Source organism: Oncorhynchus masou, chromosome 33, assembly GCF_036934945.1.
Source record: "Oncorhynchus masou masou isolate Uvic2021 chromosome 33, UVic_Omas_1.1, whole genome shotgun sequence".
Lineage (NCBI taxonomy): Eukaryota > Metazoa > Chordata > Actinopteri > Salmoniformes > Salmonidae > Oncorhynchus > Oncorhynchus masou.
Genome location: NC_088244.1, coordinates 44088287 through 44114026, shown reverse-complemented (window position 1 = coordinate 44114026; position 25740 = coordinate 44088287). Strand labels below are relative to the sequence as shown.

At 42.9% G+C, this 25740-nt stretch overlaps 1 protein-coding gene across 3 annotated transcripts in view; it reads left to right on the top strand.

The window, feature by feature from the left end:
• The window catches only part of LOC135527398 (mitochondrial carrier homolog 1-like), a 38750-nt gene extending 14706 nt beyond the window's left edge, over positions 1–24044 (top strand). For all 3 annotated transcript variants that reach the window (XM_064955922.1, XM_064955923.1, XM_064955921.1), the window contains exons 11-12: positions 17070–17145; positions 17265–24044. In XM_064955922.1, the coding sequence (XP_064811994.1) occupies positions 17070–17145; positions 17265–17339 (151 nt within the window). In that variant the 3' untranslated portion in view covers positions 17340–24044. The remainder of the gene's footprint in view (positions 1–17069; positions 17146–17264) is intronic.
• Positions 24045–25740: the final 1696 nt, after the last annotated feature.

Here is a 25740-nt window from a genome sequence, read left to right as displayed (position 1 = left end):
TAAGGCTGGGATCACACCCATGTTTGTTTTTCTGTTTAAAAAAGTCTAAATGTTTTCAAGTCCAGACTACCGGAGCCCCCGCACTACAAAAACATACATGCTTTGGAGGAGCCGTGTGTTTAAGAGCGTTGGGCCAGTAACTGATAGGTCGCTGGTTCGAATTCTCGAGGTGATTAGATGAAAAATCTGTCTATGCCCTTGAGCAAGGCACTTAAGCCTAATTGCTCCTGTAATTCGCTCTGGACAAGAGCTAAATTACTAAAATGTAAATTATTTGTGTTCTACACTGAGCAAAAATTCTAAACACAACATGCAACAATTTTAAACATTTTACTGAGTTACAACACACATGAGCCAACATTTTATTGTTCACAGAAGTGGTAACGGTGTTCATCTGTTTAACAATTAGTAACTCATTGATCCATTTTTATTTATTTTCTGGAGATGAGAAGGTTAAGAGGTTGAGACTACAATGATTGTTCACAAAGCTAGCATGTGCCTGCAGAAAACAGTAATAGAAAGGAAAGTGGTGTATCAACCTTTTTGGCTTAACTACCATCATTTACTGTTTAGACAGTTTTATTATTGGGAAGTGAAGCAAGGATTAGCTAATGCTAACTAACTAGCAGTACTTGGCATTATTAATTTATCTAGCTAATTCATTTTTAAGCAAATACATGGTATAGACTATCAAATCAATGAAATGCGTATCAATATTTTTTTACATTTAGTAGACGCTCTTATCCAGAGTGACTTAAAGTTAGCTTGGTGGGAATACCCCTTTTTACAGGTATAGGGGGTGGTCAAGTGCAAGTGTTGGTTTAGAATATTTTTTTTGTATTTGAGGTCGAGGTGAGGAGGCAGATTATTTAATATACTCTTTGAAGAGGTAAAGTTTCAGGTGCTTTCGGAAGTTGGGCAGGGACTCCTAGCTTCAGGGGGAAGCTGGTTCCACCATTGGGGTGACAGGACAGAGAAGAGCTTGGCAAGGCTGAGCGGGAGGGGCCAATACACCAGAGGTGGCAGAACGGAGTGCTCGGGTTGGGGTGTAGAGTTTGAGCATAGCCTGAAGGTAGGGATGGCCAGTTCCTCTTGCTGCTCCATAGGCAAGAACCATGGTCTGGAAGCCAGTGGAGTGTGTGGAGTAGCGGGGTGACATGAAGGGTACTTGGGCAGGTTGAAAACCAGGTGGGCTGCAGCGTTCTGGATAAGTTGCAGGGGTTTGATGGCACAAGTAGGGAGCTCAGCCAACAGAGAGTAGCATTAGTCTAGATAGCAGATAAGTGCCTGGATTAGGACCTGCACCACTTCTTGTGTGAGGTAGGGTCGTATTCTATGGATGTTGTAGAGCATGGACCTGCATGAGCAAGTCACTGCTTTGATGTTTGCGGAGAACGAAAGGCTGCTGTTCAGGGTCACGTCAAGGTCTGAGACGCTCAGCCCTGAGAGAGTGGAGAGGAGGATCTGATGGTTCACGATGTTGAAGGCAGCGGATAGATCGAGGAGGATGAGGAGGGAGAGTCAGCTTTGGCAGTCAGTACAGATTGCCTCTGTGCCACAGAGAAGAGCAGTCTGGAGTGAGTGACCCATCTTGAAGCCTGGTTAGGGTCAAGAAGCTCATTCTGAGAGCGATAACAAGAGAGTTGATCAGCGACAGCACGCTCAAGAGTTTTGAAAAGAAAGAAGGGATAGAGGTCTAGGTTTTGACGTCAAATGAGTCGAGTGTTGGTTTCTTGAGGAGCGGAGCGACATTTTGAAGTCTGAGGGGATGCAGCCAGTGGTCAAGGATGAGTTGATGAGGGAAGTGAGGAATGGGAGAAGGTCTCCAGAGATGGTCTGAAGAGGGGGTGGGGTCGAGCGGGAAGGTTGTCAGGTAGCCAGACTTCATTAGTCTCAGGATTTCATCTGGAGAGAGAGGAGAGCAAGAGGTCAAGGCGTATGGTAGTTCTGAGTGGGACCAGTGGACCCAATAGACTAAGTGAATGGGGAGCGGATGTTGTCAACCTTGTTTTCAAAGAGGTTGACAAAGTTGTCCTCGGAGAGGAGTGGGTAGAGGATTAAGGAGGGAGGATAAGGTGGAAAAGAGTTTCCTGGGTTTAGTGGCAGAAGCTTGAAATTTAGTGATAGAAAGTGGCGTTAGCAGTGGATAGAGAGGAAAGAAGGGAGGGAGGGAGTGGAAGGAAGTTAAGTTTCCCTCCATTTTCGCTCAGCTGCCCGCAGCCCTGTTCTGTAAGCTCGCAGTGAGTCACTCAGCCACGGGGGAGAAGGGTAGGGCCGAGCCGGCCGGGAGGAAAGGGCACAGTGCGAGTCATAGGATGCGGAAACGGAGGAGAAGGGAGGGCCGAGCCGGCCGGGAGGAAAGGGGACAGTGCGAGTCATAGGATGCGGAAACGGAGGAGAATACGGTCAAAGAGGCAGAATCAGGAGGGAAAAGGATTTAGCAAAGTAGTGATCAGAGACCTGGAGGGGTGTTGCGGTGAGATTAGTAGGCAAACAGCCGCTAGTCAAGATGAGGTCAATCGTATTGCCTGCCTTGTGAGTTGGAGGGGATTGGTAAAGGGTGAGGTCAAAAGAGACAGGGAGGGGAAAGAGAGAGTTGGAATTACATATGAACTTTACCCAGTTATAAGACGCAAGTTTTTCGCATCCTCTCAGAAATGTGCGTGAAAATTCAGCGGTTCATTTTTTAATCACTACTTGTTTTAGTAGTTTAGCATAGCTGCTGAGCAGGTCAACACACGTAGAGCCAAAAGCAGGCATGCATCATTCACGGTAGTGGCAACATGTTCATCAGTTTTGCATTTAGTCATTCACTCATTCATTAAAAAAATATATCTTTATGAAAGGTAAACCGGTTAAGACCAATGTACCCTCTAAGCTGCGTGCACACCTTCTCCAGGACTTCCGCGCAGGAGAAATGCCAGGCCGTAACTTTGCAAGATTGAGTCTGATTTTGTTGTAGGCAGAGTCAGAGCGCAAAGGAGTAGAATTCTATTGGTGGACGAATTGTCTTTCAATCATCCCAGAGTGATTGCGCTTTTTAGATCAGTTCAGATCAGAGCAGTATGCACATTTGTTGATATTCTTTGAAAAGCCAGTCAGGTAAAAAAAAGTTACTAGCCATTTTTCATTGTTAGCCACTGCTAGCGGCCTTCACCCTCTGCTCAGGCACCAGCCGTTTTTTTTAGCCTGGATAATACCTGCCGGCCTCAGACTGTTTTTCTCCACTACAACGCGAGATTTCTGCCAACCATTGATCATCACAACTAGCTATCTTCAACTGAGTGACCCAGCCCCGAAGCTAGCCCTGAGCCAGGCGCATCTCCCGGCTAGCAAACGAAAAAAAGCCTTGGTTTCATGCATGTTAACATCAGAAGCCTCCTCCCTAAGTTTGTTTTACTCACTGCTTTAGCACACTCCGCCAACCCCAATGTCTGTCCTTGCCATGTCTGAATCCTGGCTTAGGAAGGCCACCAAAACTTCTGAGATTTCCATACCTAACTACAACATTTTCCTTCAAGATAGAACCGCCAAAGGGGGAGGAGTTGCAATCTTCTGCAGAGATAGCTTGCAAAGTTCTGTCATACTTTCCAGGTCTATGCCCAAACAGTTTGAGATTCTAATTTTAAAAATTAATCTCCAGAAATAAGTCTCTCACTGTTGCCACCTATTATAGACCCCCCCCCCCCCTCAGCTCCCAGCTGTGCCCTGGACACCATATGTGAATTGATTGCCCCCCATCTATCTTCAGAGTTCATTCTGTCAGGTGACCTAAACTGGGATATGCTTAACACCCCAGCAGTCCTACAATCTATGCTAGATGCCCTCAATCTCACACAAATTATCAAGGAAACCACCAGGTACAACCCTAAATCTGTAAACATGGGCAACTTCATAGATATCATCCTGGCCCTCTAAATACACCTCTCTGTTTTCAACCAGGATCTCAGCGATCACTGCCTCATTGCCTGCATCCGCTATGGGTCCGCGGTCAAATGACCACCCCTCATCACTGTCATACGCTCCCTAAAACACTTCTGCGAGCAGCCCTTTCTAATCGACCTGGCCCAGGTATCCTGAAAGGATATTGACCTCATCCCGTCAGTCGAGGATGCCTGGTCGTTCTTTAGAAGTATTTTCCTCACCATCTTAAATAAGCATGTCCCATTCAAAAAAATGTAGAACTAAGAACAGATATAGCCCTTGGTTCACTCCAGACCTGACTGCCCTTGACCAGCACAAAAACATCCTGTGGCGGACTGCAATAGCATCGAATAGTCCCTGCGATATGCAACTGTTCAGGGAAGTCAGGAACCAATACACACAGTCAGTCAGGAAAGCAAAGGCTAGCTTTTTCAAACAGAAATTTGCATCCTGTAGCTCTAACTCCAAAAAGTTTTGGGACACTGTAAAGTCCATGGAGAACAAGAGCACCTCCTCCCAGCTGCCCACTGCACTGAGGCTAGGTGACACGGTCACCACCGAAAATAAAACATTTCAATAAGCATTTCTCTACGGCTGGCCATGCTTTCCTCCTGGCTACCCCAACCCCGGCCAACAGCTCCGCACCCCTCGCAGCTACTTGCCCGAGCCTCCCCAGCTTCTCCTTCACCCAAATCCAGATCACCGATGTTCTGAAAGAGCTGCAAAACCTGGACCCGTACAAATCAGCTGGGCTAGACAATCTGGACCCTCTCTTTCTAAAATTATCCGCCGCCATTGTTGCAACCCCTATTACCAGTCTGTTCAACCTCTTTTATTTAGTCCGAGATCCCTAAAGATTGGAAAGCTGCGGCGGTCACCCCCCTCTTCAAAGGGGGTGACACTCTAGACCCAAACTGTTACAGACCTATATCCATCCTTCCCTGCCTTTCTAAAGTCTTTGAAAGCCAAGTTAATAAACAGATCACTGACCATTTCGAATCCCACCATATCTTCTCCGCTGTGCAATCCGGTTTCCGAGCTGGTCACAGGTGCACCTCAGCCACGCTCAAGGTACGAAACGATATCATAACCGCCATCGATAAAAGACAGTATTGTGCAGCCGTCTTCATCGACCTGGCCAAGGCTTTCGACTCTGTCAATCACCGTATTCTTATTGGCAGACTCAATAGCCTTGGTTTCTCATATGACTGCCTCGCCTGGTTTACCAACTACTTCGCAGACAGAGTTCAGTGTGTAAAATCGGAGGGCCTGTTGTCCGGACCTCTGGCAGTTTCTATGGGGGTACCACAGGGTTCAATTCGCGGGCCGACACTTTTCTCTGAATATATCAACGATCCACCTCTACGCAGACGACACCATTCTGTATACATCTGGCCCTTCTTTGGACACTGTTAACTAACCTCCAGACGAGCTTCAATGCCATACAATACTCCTTCCGTGGCCTCCAACTGCTCTTAAACACTAGCAAAACCAAATACATACTTTTCAACCGTTCGTTGCCCACACTCGCCCGCCTGACTAGCATCACTACTCTGGACGGTTCTGACCTAGAATACGTGGACAACTATACCTAGGTGTCTGGCTAGACTGTAAACTCTCCTCCCAGACTCATATAAAACATCTCCAATCCAAAATCAAATCTAGACTCGGCTTTCTATTTCACAACAAAGCCTCCTTCACTCACGCTGCCAAACCTACCCTAGTAAAATTCAGCTCACTGTGATGATAAATTGGAAGAAAAGTTCAACAGCAGGTTGAAACTGAGTGTAAAACATGGTCATTGTGGATGTTTCAAAGCCTAATACAACGAAATGGACAGCTTTCTAAGGTGACGGTTATTTCAAAACTCCATATGCATATTAGAGTTTATGCATATACATACACACTCCAAGCCCAACAATACATAGCCTACCACATATTACGCTTGGCATAAACATATAACACAAAACGGATTTAAGATGTCTTTTGGTACATAATTGGTCTAGCCTATACTACAAAATGTAAAAAATGAGAGTAATCCCCTTTGAATGTGGACTATATTATTATGCACACTGGATGGACTGGTTACCTGATGCTATGCTTCAACATTTCTGTCCACAAGTCTGGGAGAGAACATATAGCCAGTTGGTTCATTGATTGTGCAGGGCAATTTTGAACAGCCTACTAATTTTTTATATTTCCACAATTAATTGGGTGACAATTTACCTTTAGCTATACAGAATATCGCAGCACCATGCATTTCCATCACCACCTCTCGCTCCTTTATTCCTTTCATTTCTGCGCAGAGGGGCTGTCAAGTTTAGTGAAATAAACTCAGCAAAAAAAGAAACATCCTCCCACTGTCAAGACATAAACTGAACAAGTTCCACAGACATGGAATAATGTGTCCCTGAACAAAGGGGGGTTCAAAATCAAACAGTCAGTATCTGGTGTGTACACCAGCTGCATTAAGTACTGCAGTGCATCTCCTCCTCATGGACTGCACCAGATTTGCCAGTTCTTGCTGTGAGATGTTACCCCACTCTTCTGCCAAGGTACCTGCAAGTTCCAGGACATTTCTGGGGGGAATGGCCCTAGACCTCACCCTCCGATCCAACAGGTCCCAGACGTGCTCAATGGGATTGAGATCCGGGCTCTTCGCTGGCCATGGCAGAACACTGACATTCCTGTCTTGCAGGAAATCACGCACAGAACGAGTAGTGTGGCTGGTGGCACTGTCATGCTGGAGGGTCATGTCAGGATGAGCCTGCAGGAAGGGTACCACATGAGGGAGGAGGATGTCTTCCCTGTAACGCACAGCGTTGAGATTGCCTGCAATGACAACCAGCTCAGTCCAATGATGCTGTGACACACCGCCCCAGACCATGACGGACCCTCCACCTCCAAATCGATCCCGCTCCAGAGTACAGGCCTCGGTTTAACGCTCATTCCTTATAATAAATGCGAATCCGACCATCACCCCTGGTGAGAGAAAACAGTGACTCGTCAGTGAAGAGCACTTTTTGCAAGTCCTGTCTGGTCCAGCGATGGTGGGTTTGTGCCCATAGGTGACGTTGTTGCCGGTGATGTCTGGTGAGGACCTGCCTTACTACAGCCCTACAAGCCCTCAGTCCAGCCTCTCTCAGCCTATAGAGGACATTCTGAGCACTGATGGAGGGATTCTGCATTCCTGGTGTAATTCGGGCAGTTGTTGTTGCCAACCTGTACCTGTCCTGCATGTGTGATGTTCGGATGTACCGATCCTGTGCAGGTGTTGTTACACATGGTCTGCCACTGCGAGGCCGATCAGCTGTCTTATGCGTCTCACAGTACGGACATTGAAATGTATTGCCCTGGCCACATCTGCAGTCCTCATGCCTCCTTGCAGCTTGCCTAAGGCACGTTCACGCAGATGAGCAACAGGGAGCTGATGGAACAGGGTTGGACAGCCCATGGCATACAGAGTTTGGGCGAAAGCCTCCCCCTTTTTCCTCCAAACATAACGAAAGTCATTATGGCCAAACAGTTCTATTGTTTCATCAGACCAGAGGACATTTCTCCAAAAAGTACGATCTTTGTCCCCATGCACAGTTCCAAACCGTAGTCTGGCTTTTTTATGGCGGTTTTGGAGCAGTGGCTTCTTCCTTGCTGAGCGGCCATTCAGGTTATGTCGATATAGGACTCGTTTTTACTGTGGATATAGATACTTTTGTACCTGTTTCCTCCAGCATCTTCACAAGGTACTTTGCTGTTGTTCTGGGATTGATTCGCACTTTCCGCACCAAGCGGTTTGAAGGCACAGTTAACTTAGTGTATGTAAACTTTGACCCACTGGAATTGTGAATTATAAGTGAAATAATCTGTCTGTAAACAATTGTTGGAAAAATGTCTTGTGTCATGCACAAAGTAGATGTCCTAACCGACTTTCCAAAGCTATAGTTTGTTAACAAGAAATTTGTGGATTGGTTGAAAAACAGGTTTTAATGACTCCAACCTCAGTGTATGTAAACTTCCGGCTTCAACTGTATGTTCCGGCCATTCGCTCAAGACAAAAACTAGACTAAGCCCGCGGCTTAGTCTAGTTGATAATCCCTGCCACAGCCCTTGGCACACACACAAGGAAATTTCGGAGCACCATGAGAAATATTTGAGATATTAAATACTCCAATCTGGTATTGTTCTAGGCACAATGGTGCTCCTAAATAAAAAATTGCAGGTCACACAGCAAAATATTTATGTACAAAATGGTCACTGGGAAAAGTGAAGCAACCATTAGCTAATGCTAGCTGTACCTGGCAATATCAATATATCTAGCTAGCTATACTGAACAAAAATATGAACACAACATGCAACAGTTTGAAAGATTTTATTGAGTTTGAGTGAAATAAGTGATGGATTTCTAATGACTGAGGAGGGGCACAAACATGGGTGGGCCTGGGAGGGCATTAACTACGTTGTAGAATAATAGTTAAGACGACAAACTATGAAAAAACACATGTAATCATGTAAGTAACCCATAAAGTTTTATTTTATATTTGAGATTCTTCAAAGTAGCCACCCTTATATAATCGTAGGCCATTTATATAATCGTAAAAAGATTATGCACTTACCCACTCGTTTTTTGAATTCTCCAAGAAATGTGGCTAGAAATTCAGCGATTCATTTTCATATCAATACTCTTTTTTTGTTTTGTTTCGTAGACTTGTGAACACACGTGACCCAAAAGCTGTTCAAAGTAGTAGCAACATGTTCATCAGTTTTGCAATTAGTCATTCATTATATTTATGAAAATGCGAAGAGGTTGAGAATACAATGATTGGCCCAAAACAAACAGAAGTTTCGTTTTGTAGAATTTTCTCTTTAGTTGGGGCTTACAGTGGGGCAAAAAAAGTATTTAGTCAGCCACCAATTGTGCAAGTTCTCCCACTTAAAAATATGAGAGAGGCCTGTAATTTTCATCATAGATACATTTCAACTATGACAGACAAAATGAGAAAAAAAATCCAGAAAATCACATTAGTCTTCCCAGCCTGGTGCTGGTCTACAATTTTGTTTCTGGTGTCCTTTGACAACTCTTTGGTCTTGGCCATAGTGGAGTTTGGAGTGTGACTGTTTGAGGTTGTGGACACCATTATTATATTTTGCTTGATAAGTATGAATCTTTTCTCTTTCCTTCAAGATTGATGGACACATCATGGAAGAATACGATCGTGACGAGATGGCAAACATGCTGCTCTTGTTGAAATGAAGGGGACATTTAGGTGTGAAGAAGGATAGCTGAGATCAAAATGAGGTTCCTATTGACAAATTAGTCTCTAGAAATATTCCATAGGAGCAGACTATGTAAGCTTTCAAGTCAAAATACATCATAGGTTGACATGACCATTCGTCTGTTGCATGTTGCATAATTCCAATATTGTTTTGGTCACTGGTTATGAAGAATAGCATATCAGTATTGCCGGGATATTTTATTTGTCCTCGTTAGGTCTTCACACAACTGTCCTTTCCATCACAAAAATGGTTGAGATCACAAAACTGCTGCCTTTGACTTTGGTGTAAAATGTAATCCAAAAATGCACATACAAACAAGTTACTTTGTATTCATAAAGGCAAAACACTTATCTTACTTGAACCGATTTGAATATAGTACCTTAAAAGTATTCACACCCCTTGACTTTTTTCCACATTTTTTTTTACGTTGGATTAAAGTAGAGAGCTAGAAAATGGTATATCATACACTACAGTTGAAGAACAATGGGAAAGCAATTCTGCTTTGAAAGTTGATAAACTTGTAACCTCACTTTTGAATGTTTTGGTAACTACTGGAGAGCTCTTCTTTGTCTACACCCATTCAGCATCGTTCACACCCTCTTAAGCTTTAGCCACACCCATCTCTTTAAGGGTTGATCCAAGCATTCTGTCCTAACAGCAGTAGTCAAGCACCCAAGCTAACTGGCAAATGTTGGCTAGCATGCTAGCTACTTCCAGACACAAATGAGAACATCTCACTGACCATTTTACTCACCCTAGCAGAGCTGGTTAGGCTGTTTTTATGTTATCCAGTGTTGGTGACTGCAACTGTGCTGCTGGCAACAATTTACGCTTTTTTGCCAGGTTTACTGACACCGGCCATATTCAGATGTTGAGCGTTTGTAAATTTGTCAGTTATTCTGATCTCTAGCACACACAGACGAGAGTGCTCTGAAATAGGAGTAGATAGCCAGAGCGAATTTACCAGCTACGTCTATCAACAGTTGTCACAGTGACATTCTATTGCAATGGTTACTTGCATAGTGGAGTATTTTTTGTTAAGAAATGTATGTTACTATGACGTTACTACCCTGCATGAATCTGCAGTTAGCTAAACAACCAGGTTCAATTGTAACTAGCTAACATTAGGCTATAACTAGCAAAGCAAATAGCTCTGAGAGATACAAATAATATTACCACACAGATCATACACGTAACATTTAGCTAGCGAGCCAGCCACTTTAAACTTGAAATGAAAATTACTTTCTGTCAAAATTAGAAACGTGTAATATTTGAAAATAGCTAGCTAGACTATCTTGCCCATATACACCATGGATAGACGCTTCTCCCTGTCACAGATGCCTTCATTTCGCTGAACCCCATGAAGAGTAGCTGCTGCTTTGGCAGCAGCTAATGGGGATCCATAATAGCTAAAAATACAAATGGTTGCCCTTAGTTTGAAGATGTAATCCGGAGACAGTTTAGGGGATGGAGAAAACACCTGTCATACTCTTATTCCACTGATTTCAAAAGTGGAGAGCAACACTTATACGGTTCTGCTATGATATATATATATATATCTAAAAAAATATATATATATATATTTTTTTTAAAGCTGCGTTAGACACCTACTGACCAGCTCAAATAGACAGAAGCATGCTATATGGCAGACCAATCTGAAATCATCTCTCGGCATGTCCAGACCACTCATTATCTCAGCCAATTATGGCTAGCAGGAAGGTTGCTGACTTTTTCTGTGGATAAACCAACTAGGCTTGTAATCCAACAATTATATTCATAAATGTTATTATTGTTATTAAGGCACATAAATGCTCACATGTTCCAGAAGGCATTTCTGATTAAAAACGCATTTAGATTTTTTGTAAAGATTACATTCAAATGGCTCTCCTATGAAGTAGTGACCCGCGACGTACACCTAGTTTCCTGAAACAAATCACATTTTGTTGTGTTACAGCCTGAATTAAAAATGGATTACATTGAAATGTTGTGTCTCTAATCTACACACAATATCCCTTAATATCAAAGTGGACTTTCACAAATTTATAAAAATGAAAAGCTGAAATGTCTACAGTGAATAAGAATTCCACCCCTTTGTTTTGGGCAAGCATGAATAAGTTCAGGAGTAATAACTTTAACAAATCACATAATACGTTGCATGGACTAAGTATGCAATAATAGTAGTGAACATGATTTTTGAATGACTACCCCACACATACAATTCCAAGGTGTACTTCAAGCACATTCAACCACCAAGAGCAGGGAGGTTTTCCAATGCCTCGTAAAGGGCAACTATTGTTCGATGGGATTTTTTTTTTTAAAGCAGACATGGAATATCCCTTTGAGCATGGTGAAGTTTTAATTACACTTTGGATGGTGTATCAATACACAGAGTCACTACAAAGGTACAGGCGTCCATCCTAGCTCAGTTGCCGGAGAGAAAGGAATCTGCTCAGGGATTTCACCATAAGACCAATGGTGACTTTAAAACAGTTACAGAGTTTAATGGCTGTGATAGGAGAAAACTGAGGATGAGAACAACAACATTGTAGTTACTCCACAATACTAATCTAAATGACAGAGTGAAAAGAAGGAAGCCTGTACAGAATAAAAATATTCCACAACATGCATCCTGTTTGCAATAAAAATGTACTTTATGTCCTAAATTCAAAGTGTTATGTTTGGGGCAAATCCAACACATCACTGAGTACTACTCTTAATATTTTCAAGCATGGTGGTGGCTGCATCATGTTATGGGTATGCTTTTCCTCGGCAAGGACTTGGGAGTTTAAGATAAAAAATAAATAGAATAGAGCTAAGCACAGGCAATATCCTAGAAGAAAACCTTCTTCAGTCTGCTTTCCAACAGACACTGGGAGACAAATTCACCTTTCTGCAGGACAATAACCTAAAACACAATTAAGTGAAAATGCCAGAGAAGCCGGTGTTTGGAGAATAGATTGACATGGGTGTTGTTAGACCCGAGACGAATGCAGACATGCCTTCTGGAACATGCTGAGAGATGAGTTCGGATTGGCCTGCCATGTAGCATGCTTCTGTCTATAACATGAGCTGGTCAGTATGTGTAGGTAATTCTTTCTAAAGCGGCTTTTTTGAAAGATATTACGTAGCAGAACGGCATAAGTTTGAAATCAGTGGAATTAGAGTATGATAGCTGAGGAGATGGAGAAAATTCTGCCGTTTTGATTGCAAATATGCAGACAGTCGATAAAGAGAACACACAGAAGGCTGTTGTATAAAACACCTGTCTGCTGATAACATCTTCAAACTAAAGGCAACAATGGCATCCGTGACAGAGAGGGAAAGCATCCATGTATAATTGTCTAGCTAGCTACATTTTCAGATATTACACGTTTCTAATTTTGTCAGTCGTTTTCATTTCAAGTTAGTGTACTGTTAGCTAAGTAACGTTAGCTGGCTGGCTCGCTAGCTAACGTTATGTGTATGATCTGTGTAGTTGTTATATTATTCTTATCTCAGAGCCATTTGCATTGCTAGTTATAGCCTAATGTTAGCTAGCTAACATTGAACCTGGTTGGCTCTAATGCCAGCTGATTCATGATTTCGACTGGCTGAGAAACACTGCCTGCCTGTCTCTCGTCCCAACTACAGACATGTTCATTACTATGGGACAGCTGTAGGTCGAATTTGAATATTGAAACAATGTTGCAAATGTCGGAGAGACAGACTGCAAGGTTTATACAAATCTCTGCTGTTGAAAACTAGTCTAAGAGAAATGTGAGATAATGTCTAGATGCTTTTTATAGTGGAGATTAAGTTTATAAATTGCTTGGCTGGTCCGATGAGACAGTGGATTGCGCAGTCAGATCGACAATCGTAAATAGGCATTTTAACGTCAGTGTCCAGTGTCTATTCCACAAGTTACCACCGGCTAAATCTATGACGTTAAAATGCCTATTTACCAATCAGCATCAGACCCACCTGTTGTATTACATTTACATTTAAGTCATTTAGCAGACGCTCTTATCCAGAGCGACTTACAAATTGGTGAATTCACCATCTGACATCCAGTGGAACAGCCACTTTACAATAGTGCATCTAAATCATTTAAGGGGGGGGTGAGAAGGATTACTTATCCTATCCTAGGTATTCCTTGAAGAGGTGGGGTTTCAGGTGTCTCCGGAAGGTGGTGATTGACTCCGCTGTCCTGGCGTCGTGAGGGAGTTTGTTCCACCATTGGGGGGCCAGAGCAGCGAACAGTTTTGACTGGGCTGAGCGGGAACTGTACTTCCTCAGTGGTAGGGAGGCGAGCAGGCCAGAGGTGGATGAACGCAGTGCCCTTGTTTGGGTGTAGGGCCTGATCAGAGCCTGGAGGTACTGCGGTGCAGTTCCCCACACAGCTCCGTAGGCAAGCACCATGGTCTTGTAGCGGATGCGAGCTTCAACTGGAAGCCAGTGGAGAGAGCGGAGGAGCGGGGTGACGTGAGAGAACTTGGGAAGGTTGAACACCAGACGGGCTGCGGCGTTCTGGATGAGTTGTAGGGGTTTAATGGCACAGGCAGGGAGCCCAGCCAACAGCGAGTTGCAGTAATCCAGACGGGAGATGACAAGTGCCTGGATTAGGACCTGCGCCGCTTCCTGTGTGAGGCAGGGCCGTACTCTGCGGATGTTGTAGAGCATGAACCTACAGGAACGGGCCACCGCCATGATGTTAGTTGAGAACGACAGGGTGTTGTCCAGGATCACGCCAAGGTTCTTAGCGCTCTGGGAGGAGGACACAATGGAGTTGTCAACCGTGATGGCGAGATCATGGAACGGGCAGTCCTTCCCCGGGAGGAAGAGCAGCTCCGTCTTGCCGAGGTTCAGCTTGAGGTGGTGATCCGTCATCCACACTGATATGTCTGCCAGACATGCAGAGATGCGATTCGCCACCTGGTCATCAGAAGGGGGAAAGGAGAAGATTAATTGTGTGTCGTCTGCATAGCAATGATAGGAGAGACCATGTGAGGTTATGACAGAGCCAAGTGACTTGGTGTATAGCGAGAATAGGAGAGGGCCTAGAACAGAGCCCTGGGGGACACCAGTGGTGAGAGCGCGTGGCGAGGAGACAGATTCTCGCCACGCCACCTGGTAGGAGCGACCTGTCAGGTAGGACGCAATCCAAGCGTGGGCCGCGCCGGAGATGCCCAACTCGGAGAGGGTGGAGAGGAGGATCTGATGGTTCACAGTATCGAAGGCAGCCGATAGGTCTAGAAGGATGAGAGCAGAGGAGAGAGAGTTAGCTTTAGCAGTGCGGAGCGCCTCCGTGATACAGAGAAGAGCAGTCTCAGTTGAATGACTAGTCTTGAAACCTGACTGATTTGGATCAAGAAGGTCATTCTGAGAGAGATAGCGGGAGAGCTGGCCAAGGACGGCACGTTCAAGAGTTTTGGAGAGAAAAGAAAGGAGGGATACTGGTCTGTAGTTGTTGACATCGGAGGGATCGAGTGTAGGTTTTTTCAGAAGGGGTGCAACTCTCGCTCTCTTGAAGACGGAAGGGACGTAGCCAGCGGTCAGGGATGAGTTGATGAGCGAGGTGAGGTAAGGGAGAAGGTCTCCGGAAATGGTCTGGAGAAGAGAGGAGGGGATAGGGTCAAGCGGGCAGGTTGTTGGGCGGCCGGCCGTCACAAGAAGCGAGATTTCATCTGGAGAGAGAGGAGAGAAAGAGGTCAGAGCACAGGGTAGGGCAGTGTGAGCAGAACCAGCGGTGTCGTTTGACTTAGCAAACGAGGATCGGATGTCGTCGACCTTCTTTTCAAAATGGTTGACGAAGTCATCTGCAGAGAGGGAGGGGGGGGGGGGGAGGAGGATTCAGGAGGGAGGAGAAGGTGGCAAAGAGCTTCCTAGGGTTAGAGGCAGATGCTTGGAATTTAGAGTGGTAGAAAGTGGCTTTAGCAGCAGAGACAGAGGAGGAAAATGTAGAGAGGAGGGAGTGAAAGGATGCCAGGTCCGCAGGGAGGCGAGTTTTCCTCCATTTCCGCTCGGCTGCCCGGAGCTCTGTTCTGTGAGCTCGCAATGAGTTGTCGAGCCACGGAGCGGGAGGGGAGGACCGAGCCGGCCTGGAGGATAGGGGACATAGAGAGTCAAAGGATGCAGAAAGGGAAGAGAGGAGGGTTGAGGAGGCAGAATCAGGAGATAGGTTGGAGAAGGTATGAGCAGAGGGAAGAGATGATAGGATGGAAGAGGAGAGAGTAGCGGGGGAGAGAGAGCGAAGGTTGGGACGGCGCGATACCATCCGAGTAGGGGCAGTGTGGGAAGTGTTGGATGAGAGCGAGAGGGAAAAGGATACAAGGTAGTGGTCGGAGACTTGGAGGGGAGTTGCAATGAGGTTAGTGGAAGAACAGCATCTAGTAAAGATGAGGTCGAGCGTATTGCCTGCCTTGTGAGTAGGGGGGAAGGTGAGAGGGTGAGGTCAAAAGAGGAGAGGAGTGGAAAGAAGGAGGCAGAGAGGAATGAGTCAAAGGTAGACGTGGGGAGGTTAAAGTCGCCCAGGACTGTGAGAGGTGAGCCGTCCTCAGGAAAGGAGCTTATCAAGGCATCAAGCTCATTGATGAACTCTCCGAGGGAACCTGGAGGGCGATAAATGATAAGGATGTTAAGCTTGAAAGGGCTGGTAACTGTGACAGCATGGAATTCAAAGGAGGCGATAGACAGATGGGTAAGGGGAGAAAGAGAGAATGACCACTTGGGAGAGATGAGGATCCCGGTGCCACCACCCCGCTGACCAGAAGCTCTCGGGGTGTGCGAGAACACGTGGGCGGACGAAGAGAGATTAGGGTGGCCGCGGCCACCTGGTGTGGAGCGTTTGTATGGTCTGTGCAGAAATGAGAGAACAGGGATAGATAGACACATAGTTGACAGGCTACAGAAGAGGCTACGCTAATGCAAAGGAGATTGGAATGACAAGTGGACTACACGTCTCGAATGTTCAGAAAGTTAAGCTTACGTAGCAAGAATCTTATTGACTAAAATGATTGAAATGATACAGTACTGCTGGAGTAGGCTAGCTGGCAGTGGCTGCGTTGTTGACTTTGTAGGCTAGCTGGCAGTGGCTGTGTTGTTGACACTACACTAATCAAGTCGTTCCGTCGAGTGTAATAGTTTCTACAGTGCTGCTATTCGGGGGCTAGCTGGCTAGCTAGCAGTGTTGATTGCGTTACGTTACGTTAAAAGAACGACAATAGCTGGCTAGCTAACCTAGAAAATCGCTCTAGACTACACAATTGTCTTAGATACAAAGACGGCTATGTAGCTAGCTAGCTACGATCAAACAAATCAAACCGTTGTACTGTAATGAAGTGAAATGAAAATGTGATACTACCTGTGGAGCGAAGCGGAATGTTGACCGGGTAGTTGAAGTTCTATTCGGTAGAGGTTGGCTAGCTGTTGGGGCCAAATATACACTGGAGCTGCCAAATATATACACTGGAGCTGCTTACCAAGACATTGCATGTTCCTGAGTGGCCTAGTTAAAGTTTTGACTTAAGATTACTCAACATCATGTATCATTTGTTATTACATTGCATATTTGAATAACTAGATTGAATTTATAAGGTTTCCAAGCATACCCAGGTCAGTGATCTCTCACTGAAGCACATTTGATTTAAGTCAAGAGTACAACAATATAAAGTACCACATGGCCTTGTTACTGTCTGTTACCTGTACTTAACTGTCCTATAGCTGGTGCCATTTGAGAATAATGGTGTATCTGTCACAACTTTCATATCAAAGTATAGACTTGATATATCACAAAATAATAGGATACAGTTTAAATGTGTTTGTTTGAGAGACAAATAACATGAAGTATCAGCTTGTGGTTTCAGCTTATAATGGATCTCTGGCTTGTGTGTTCACAGGTTGGTGGCTGGTCTTCCACCTAACTCTCCCATCTTTAAGTCCTGGGTCCACTGTTGGGCTCATCTGAGCCACGAGGTACAGTCACGCTCATTCAGCTGGAGCAAATGGAACACACTCGTGTGTGTGTGTGTGTGTGTGATTGTTTTTTCTGGTAGTGCATGTCTGAAACTGTCTTTTTATTTCTCAACCATTAGGGCCATCTCTTCCGAGGATCCAGCTTCTTTTATCGCCGCGTGCCTGTGACAGGGATGGCTTTGACTGAGGAGTGATAAAATCAACCACCGCACAACCTGTGCCACTGTTCTCCTTCCTAACCGGTACCTCAGTGAGACCAATGTACAACCACCCCCTCACCTTAAACCCCCCAGTGGATAAAGCCGGAGCAGCATGTTATCAATGGGCTAGGTGTTTTACTGAAGTAAAGTTACTTACAAATTAAGAGTTTTTTGTTAATCTTGTTTTTAATCTAAATAATAATGTAGCCACTCAAAAGTAAGAGGTTGGAGGAGTGAGACTTAATGTGAACAAATCAAAATGATATCCAATATATTTTGTCTTGGTTGAATGCTGAGGGTATAATCTCCTTTTACTATACCAGCAAAGTTGCACTATTTTTTTATTTATTTGAATCTATGACTTAATTTTGCCATATTTATAGGCCACAGTTTAATTAAGTTCTATGTAGGCTTTAAAATTGGATAGTTGATTTCCATCTATTGAAAAAATGCCAAATGTTTATTTTTCAAAGGGTCTCACGAGTAGTAGCATGATATATGGTTGCATTCGAAAGTGCTAATTTGCCTCCTATCAGAAGTGCTTTACCCAATAATTATACATATTCACAAACACCATAAGCCCACAAAAACTGGAGTGCTCTCTAGTGATGCACCGATATGACTTTTTTGGCCGATACCGATATCCAATATTTTCCTTGCCAAATAAAACCGATACCGATATTTTAAGAAATTAGCGGCCTTTTAAGTACTCTAGTACAGGTAAATAGTTAACACACACACATGGACGCGGCGGTCTAAGGCACTGCATCTCAGTGAAAGAGGCGTCACTATCGTCCCTGTTTCGAATCCAGGCTGTATCACATCCGGCCGTGATTGGGAGTCCCACAATTGGCCCAGTGTCGCCCGGGCTGTCATTGTAAATAAGAATTTGTTCTTAACTGACTTGCCTAGTTAAATAAAGGTTACACACACCACACTGACCAAAAAGTTATTTTGTTGGCGTTTACATGTCCCCATTACCAGTCAAACATAATCAAAACCTATTTCTTTCACTTACAGTTGAAGTCGTAAGTTTACATAACCCTTAGCAAAATACATTTAAACTCAGTTTTTCACAATTCCTGACATTTAATCCTAGTAAATATTCCCCGTCTTAGGTCAGTTAGGATCACCACTTTATTTTAAGAATGTGAAATGTCAGAGTAATAGTAGAGAGAATTATTTATTTCAGCTTTTATTTCTTTCATCACATTCCCAGTGGGTCAGAAGTTTACATACACTCAATTACTATTTGGTAGCATTGCCTTTAAATTGTTTAACTTGAGTCAAACGTTTCGGGTAGCCTTCCACAAGCTTCCCACAGTAAGTTGGGTGAATTTTGGCCCATTCCTCCTGACAGAGCTAGTGTAACTCAGTCAGGATTGTAAGGCCTCCTTGCTCGCACATGCTTTTTCAGTTCTGCCCACAAATGTTCTATAGGATTGAGGTCAGTGCTTTGTGATGGCCACTCCAATAGCTTGACTTTGTTGTCCTTAAGCCATTTTGCATCAACTTCGGAAGTATGCTTTGGATCATTGTCCATTTGGAAGACCCATTTACAACCAAGCTTTAATTTCCTGACTCATGTCTTGATGTTGCTTCAATATATCCACATAATTTTCCGTCCTCATGATTCCATCTATTTTGTGAAGTGCACCAGTCCTTCCTCTAGCAAACATGACAACAACATGATGCTGCAACCCCCGTGCTTCACGGTTGGGATGGTGTTCTTCAGCTTGCAATCCTCCCCTTTCTTCCTCCAAACATAACGATGGCCAAACAGTTCTATTTTTGTTTCATCAGACCAGAGGACATTTCTCCAAAAAGTACAACATTTGTCCCCATGTGCAGTTGCAAACTATAGTCTGGCTTTTTTATGGTGGTTTTTGAGCAGTGGCTTCTTCCTTGCTGAGCGGCCTTTCAGGTTATGTCAATATAGGACTCGTTTTACTGTGGATATAGATACTTGTGTACCTGTTTCCTCCAGCATCTTCACAGGGTCCTTTGCTGTTGATTTGCACTTTTTGCACCAAAATACGTTCATCTCTAGGAGACAGAATGCGTCTCCTTCCTGAGCGGTATGACGGCTGCGTGATCCCGTGGTGTTTATACTTGCGTACTATTGTTTGTACAGATGAATATGGTACCTTCATGTGTTTTGAAATTATTCCCAAGGATTAACCAGACTTGTGGAGTTCTTGGCTGATTTCTTTTGATTTTCCCATGATGTCAAGCAAAGAGGCACTGAGTTAGGTCTTAGGTAGGTCTTGAAATACATCCACAGGTACACCTCCAATTGACTCAAATGATGTTAATTAGAGCCTGTCAGAAACTTCTAAACCCATGACATAATTTTCTGAAATTTTCCAAGCTGTTTAAAGGCATTCAACTTAGTGTATGTAAACTTCTGACCCACTGGAATTGTGATACAGTGAGTTATAAGTGAAAGAATCTGTCTGTAAACAATTGTTGGAAAAATCATGTGTGTCATGCACAAAGTAGATGTCCTAACAGATTTTCCAAAGCTATAGTTTGTTAATTAACAAGAAATTTGTGGAGTGGTTGAAAAACAAGTTTTAATGACTCCAACTTAAGTGTATGTAAACTTCAGACTTACATTTACATTTAAGTCATTTAGCAGACGCTCTTATCCAGCAACTGTACTTGCTGTGCTGTTTCGTTGTTCAGTCATTTCATTCTCAACCAGGATTTCTATGGAACGCCGTTTGGGTCTTTTCGTGTCAAATAACACCATTTTACCAATCGGGACCTGAATACGACTGCACGTCAAATAATAATTTAACTCGTTCATACATTTTTTACGTAGTTTTGACACATTGATTGCACTATCACTTGTATTTCATGTCACAATGATTCATCGATATGCTATGATGCTGGTAAAGTTGTCTCGCGCACCTACAGTGCCATAAAAATTAATAAAAACAATCTATCTAGCTGATGGATGCAAACAATTTTCTTCCCCAAAACATAGCAAAATGACAATCTGTTTCAGTAGCTATATAGTTAGCTAGCTAACTATATAGCTAGATGTCATCTAAAATAAGCCTAATTGATAAGATAGTTCTTGTTTGATTAATGGTGGTCGGATCCATCTATGTGGGATTAGCCACGATAGTGGACTTTGCGCTTTAGCCTTTGAAATAAAAGTATGGCATAATTCTACTATTTCTATTCATTTGCATCACTGTCAATGACATACTTTTATTTTGAAGTCAAACCGCAAATTCCACTATTGTGCTTAATCCTTATTGTGGCTAGCTTCACAACACATAACCCGGTCCAGTTGAGCCTCACGAGCCAGATGAAACTAGCTAGCTGCTTATAAAGTTAGCTTTGGGTAACAGGGTTAAGTAGCTGGCTAGCTATTTATTTTCATGAACCGAAGTTCAATTTTAATAGGCTAACAACAAGTAGCAATCTAGCTAATACTTACTCACAAGGATCCCTAAATATTTGTTAAGAATAATGAAAATGACTGCAGTTTCTACTGGTCATTGTTTTCAGGCTGGTTGTATTGGTGCAAGCTAGGTACCAAGCTAAAGCTAACCACTCCAGAAGTTGCGGTCAAACAAATAATGCTTTATTACCAAGGCGGTATTGTTAACACATCGTTCGTGGCCGGTGTTTGCAGACTTTTTTGTACAGCTTTGACAGTGCTACTGTATCTTTTTTGACACGCAAAGACCCAAACGGCGTTCCATAGTATGTATGTCGTGAAGCTAATAGCAGTGACGCTATCAATGTGTGACTTCGGTAGGGCAACATCTGAAAAATAGCACACCGGTGCTTGACCAGTCGGCGAAAGCCATCATCACCCACGACAGAGCGGTTGATTGTCAAGGGCAATGAATTCCGTTATCTTGGCTTTAATGGATTTCGCCTTTTGAGTTGTCTCGCTGAAATGTTCTTACTCTTTCAAATGACTGCTCAATCCACACAGCAGACATTGTGGGCTAGGTTAGGAATGCTGTGTTGCACCTGTAGCACATTTTGCGTGGCGTCATTACGTCCTGTATTACGTCCCATACATTATATAGGTATGAACGGTAACTTTGACATTAGTTTTTAACATCGCCGTTAAACTACACATCGGGGCGATACCGATGTTGGCATTTTTAGCTAATTTCGTCCGATTCCGATATGTCCACCTATATATTGTACATCCCTGGTGCTCTCCTTTAAAACTAATTTGACCACAGGTTCTTGCAACTTTGTACAAATTGCAGCTCCAATAAACTCTTGCCACGAGAGAAGTAAGAAACAACGGAGGAATTCAGAGGGCAACCAGTAGTTTTCAGTGATGTTCAAAAACATGGCCTGCCATCCACAAAAGGTTGTTTGTGGCCATATATTAAGAACATTTGTCAATATCACAAATTTTGTGTTCTAATTTGTGTGAAGTGATGGGTATGTTTGTGTTACCAGTGACAAAGAAATGCTAAATTACAGTGCCTTCAGAAGGTATTCACACCCTTTTGACTTTTTCCACATTTTGTTGTGTTACAGCCTCAATTAAAAATGTATTCTGTCACTGACCTACCTACATATAATACCCCATAACGTCAATGTGGAATAATTTGTTTTGAAATGTTTACTCATTAATAAAAACTGAAATGTCATGAGTCAATACGTATTCAACCCCTTTGTTATGGCAAGCCTAAATAAGTTCAGGAGAAACATTTGCTTAACAAGTCACAAGTTCCATGGACACACATACACATACAGAATTGTAAGGTACCTCAGTCGAGCATTGAATTTCAAACACAAAGACCAGGGAGGTTTTCCAATGCCTCGCAAAGAAGGGCACCAATTGGTAGATGGGTAAAAAAAAAGTATACATTGTATATCCCTTTGAGCATGGTGACATTACTAATTGCACTTTGGGTGCATTGATACACCATCCAGTCACTACAAAGATAGAGGCGTCCTTCCTAACTCAGGTGCCGGAGGAAGAAGTCCTCTCGGGGATTTGACCAGAAGGCCATTGGTGACTAAAAAAAGAGTTTAATGGCTGTGATAGGAAAAAAACTGTGAGATAATGTCTAGATGTTTTTTTATAGTGGAGATGAAGTTTATAAATTGCTTGGCTGGTCTGATGAGACAGTGGATTGCACAGTCAGACCCGAAAATAGTAAATAGGCATTTTAATGTCATATTTAGCTAGTGTCTATTCCACAAGATACCACCAGCTAAATCTATGACGTTAAAATGCCTATTTACCAATCAGCATTAGACCCACCTGTTGTATAAGGCCAAATATACACTGGAGCTGCTTACCAAGGCATTGATGGATCAACAACATTTTTAGTTACTCCACAATACTAACCTAATTGACAGAGTGAAAAGAAGAAAGCTTGTACAGCATATAAATATTCCAAAACATTGTTTGCAACAAGGCACTAAAATAATAATGCAAAAATGTGGCAAAGCAATTCACTTTTTGTCCTGAATACAAGGTGTTATGTGTGGGGAAAATACAAGACATTACGGAGTACCACTGGGAGATTAATTCACCTTTCAGCAGGTCAATAACCTATAACACAAGGTCAAATCAACACTGGAGTTGCTTACCAAGAAGAAAGTGTATGTTCCTAAGTGGCCGAGTTAGTTTCGACTTTAATCTGCTTGAAAATCTTTGGCAAGAGTTGAAAATGGTTGTCTAGCAATGATCAACAATCAATTTGAGCTTGAAGAATTTTGAAAAGAATAAATAGGTAAATATTGTATATTCCAGGTGTCCAATAGCGCTTAGGCTCGCAGCTGTAATCACTGCCAAATGTGATTCTAACATGTATTGATTCAGGGGTGTGAATACTTATGTAAATGAGATCTTTTTGTATTTCATTTTCAATACATTTGAAAAAAATGTCTAAAAACATGTTTTCACTGTGTCATTATGGGGTATTGTGTGTAGATGGGTGAGAAAAATAAATATTTAATCCATTTTGAATTCAGGCTGTAACAACAAAATGTTGAATAAGTCAATGAATACTTTCTGAAGAATGGTGAAAGTGGTTGTGCATATTATGCCACTTTTTGCATTCAGGTTAAGGGTGTGTGCCTGAACTCTGAACCGGCCACATCTGTTGGATGAGTCTCTGACTTCAGTTGAACATCCCAGTTAACCTGCCAATTTACAGTTGACCACTAGTAGCATATAAATATAAGGAATCCCCTTACCACCTTTTACATGATCATTATCTGCCCCCGTGATCAGTGTTGACCACAAAATAATCCTGACTGGGTTTGATATGGGCTGTTTTGTGTCCTTATTCCTGTTCCAGTTTTAGTGATGGATTCCTCCAATCATGTCTACTCTGTGTGGACATGGCATGCAGAGGAGACACATGCTTCTCCAAGTGTGTGTGTGGGTTTATTATTTTTCTAAGCAAACATTTTTTGATCATGTATTAAGAATATGGTGTCCGGTGCTGTAATCTGTATTTCTTCTCATAATGCCATGAGTATTCACTCTCGTGTGTTCTGAGTTCACAGTCAAACATTCCCTGTAAACTGTGATCTCTGAAAGAGGGAGAAGCAATGACGAGGCAGTTGCATTTCCAATGTCTCTTATTTTCATGAAAATGTCATGAAACCTGGAATGTTTGCCTATCCTATCTATCTGTGTTTGAACCTAACCTGTGATCTTGTTTTATTTATAAAAAGAAATGACATGAATGTGATGGTCTACAAGCAGTCATTTCTGGCGGACTTACCAACTGGACAGACACACACAGCTATACATTTCTACTTTCGGTGCCAGGCAGAGGCTTGAATGAGAGGGTCGAAGAGTGGTAATTATCTGTATATTTATTAGTTGGGAGTCTTGGGACACACACTACCTTTTGTTCCCTGTACAGTTCATCATTCATCAGCTTTTCATTCAACCCATTTGTAATATAAAATATCTTAACTGACCAGTTAAGGTACATGCCAAGAGTTCAATGTGTCCACTCTTTTTGTTTCACCCAGTGGAACAGAGGTGACCTGGTCAGGTTAACCTGAATAAGTTCACAACCCCAAAATAGCAGGTTTTCCTTGTTGATGACGTAACATAACTTGAACAAGGCACTCGCCTAAAAAGGTTGCATGTTTATGGTCATAGCATTAACAAATGGTCAATTGATATTGCACTGGACCTTACCACAATTTGTATTCATGTTGCAGTAAATAATGTCATGGGATCCATTGGCGTGCATGTTGAGATAAAACAATTTTAGAGCCAGAACAACAAACCTCTTGCAAGTATTTATACCGAATAAAAATATAAACTCAACATCTAAAGTGTTGGTACCATGTTTCATGAACTGAAATAAAATAATCACAGAAAATATACATAAGCACAAAATGCTAATTTCTCTCATTTTGTGCACACATTTGTTTTACATCCCTGTTCGTGAGCATTTCTCCTTTGCCAAGATAATCCATCCACACGACAGGTGTGGCATATCAAGAAGCTGATTAAACAGCATGATCATTACACAGGTGCAACTTGTGCTGGGGACAATAAAAGGCCACTAAAATGTGCAGTTTTGTCAGCACAATACCACATACAGTGGGGCAAAAAAGTATTTAGTCAGCCACCAATTGTGCAAGTTCTCCCACTTAACAAGATGAGACGCCTGTAATTTTCATCATAGGTACATTTCAACTATGACAGACAAAATGAGAAAAAAAATCCAGAAAATCACATTGTAGGATTTTTAATGAATTTATTTGCAAATTGTGGTGGAAAATAAGTATTTGGTCAATAACAAAAGTTTCTCAATACTTTGTTATATACCCTTTGTTGGCAATGACAGAGGTCAAACGTTTTCTGTAAGTATTCAAGGTTTTCACACACTGTTGCTGGTATTTTGGCCCATTCCTCCATGCAGATCTCCTCTAGAGCAGTGATGTTTTGGGGCTGTTGCTGGGCAACACGGAATTTCAACTCCCTCCAAAGATTTTCTATGGGGTTGAGATCTGGAGACTGGCTAGGCCACTCCAGGACCTGGAAATGCTTCTTACGAAGCCACTCCTTCGTTGCCCGGGCGGTGTGTTTGGGATCATTGTCACGCTGAAAGACCCAGCCACGTTTCATCTTCAATGCCCTTGCTGATGGAGGGAGGTTTTCACTCAAAATCTCACCATACATGGCCCCATTCATTCTTTCCTTTACATGTATCAGTCGTCCCGGTCCCTTTGCAGAAAAACAGCCCCAAAGCATGATGTTTTTTGGATGCAACTCAGCATTCTTTGTCCTCCAAACACGACGAGTTGAGTTTTTATCAAAAAGTTATATTTTGGTTTCATCTGACCATATGACATTCTCCTGGATCATCCAAATGCTCTCGAGCGAACTTCAGACGGGCCTGGACATGTACTGGCTTAA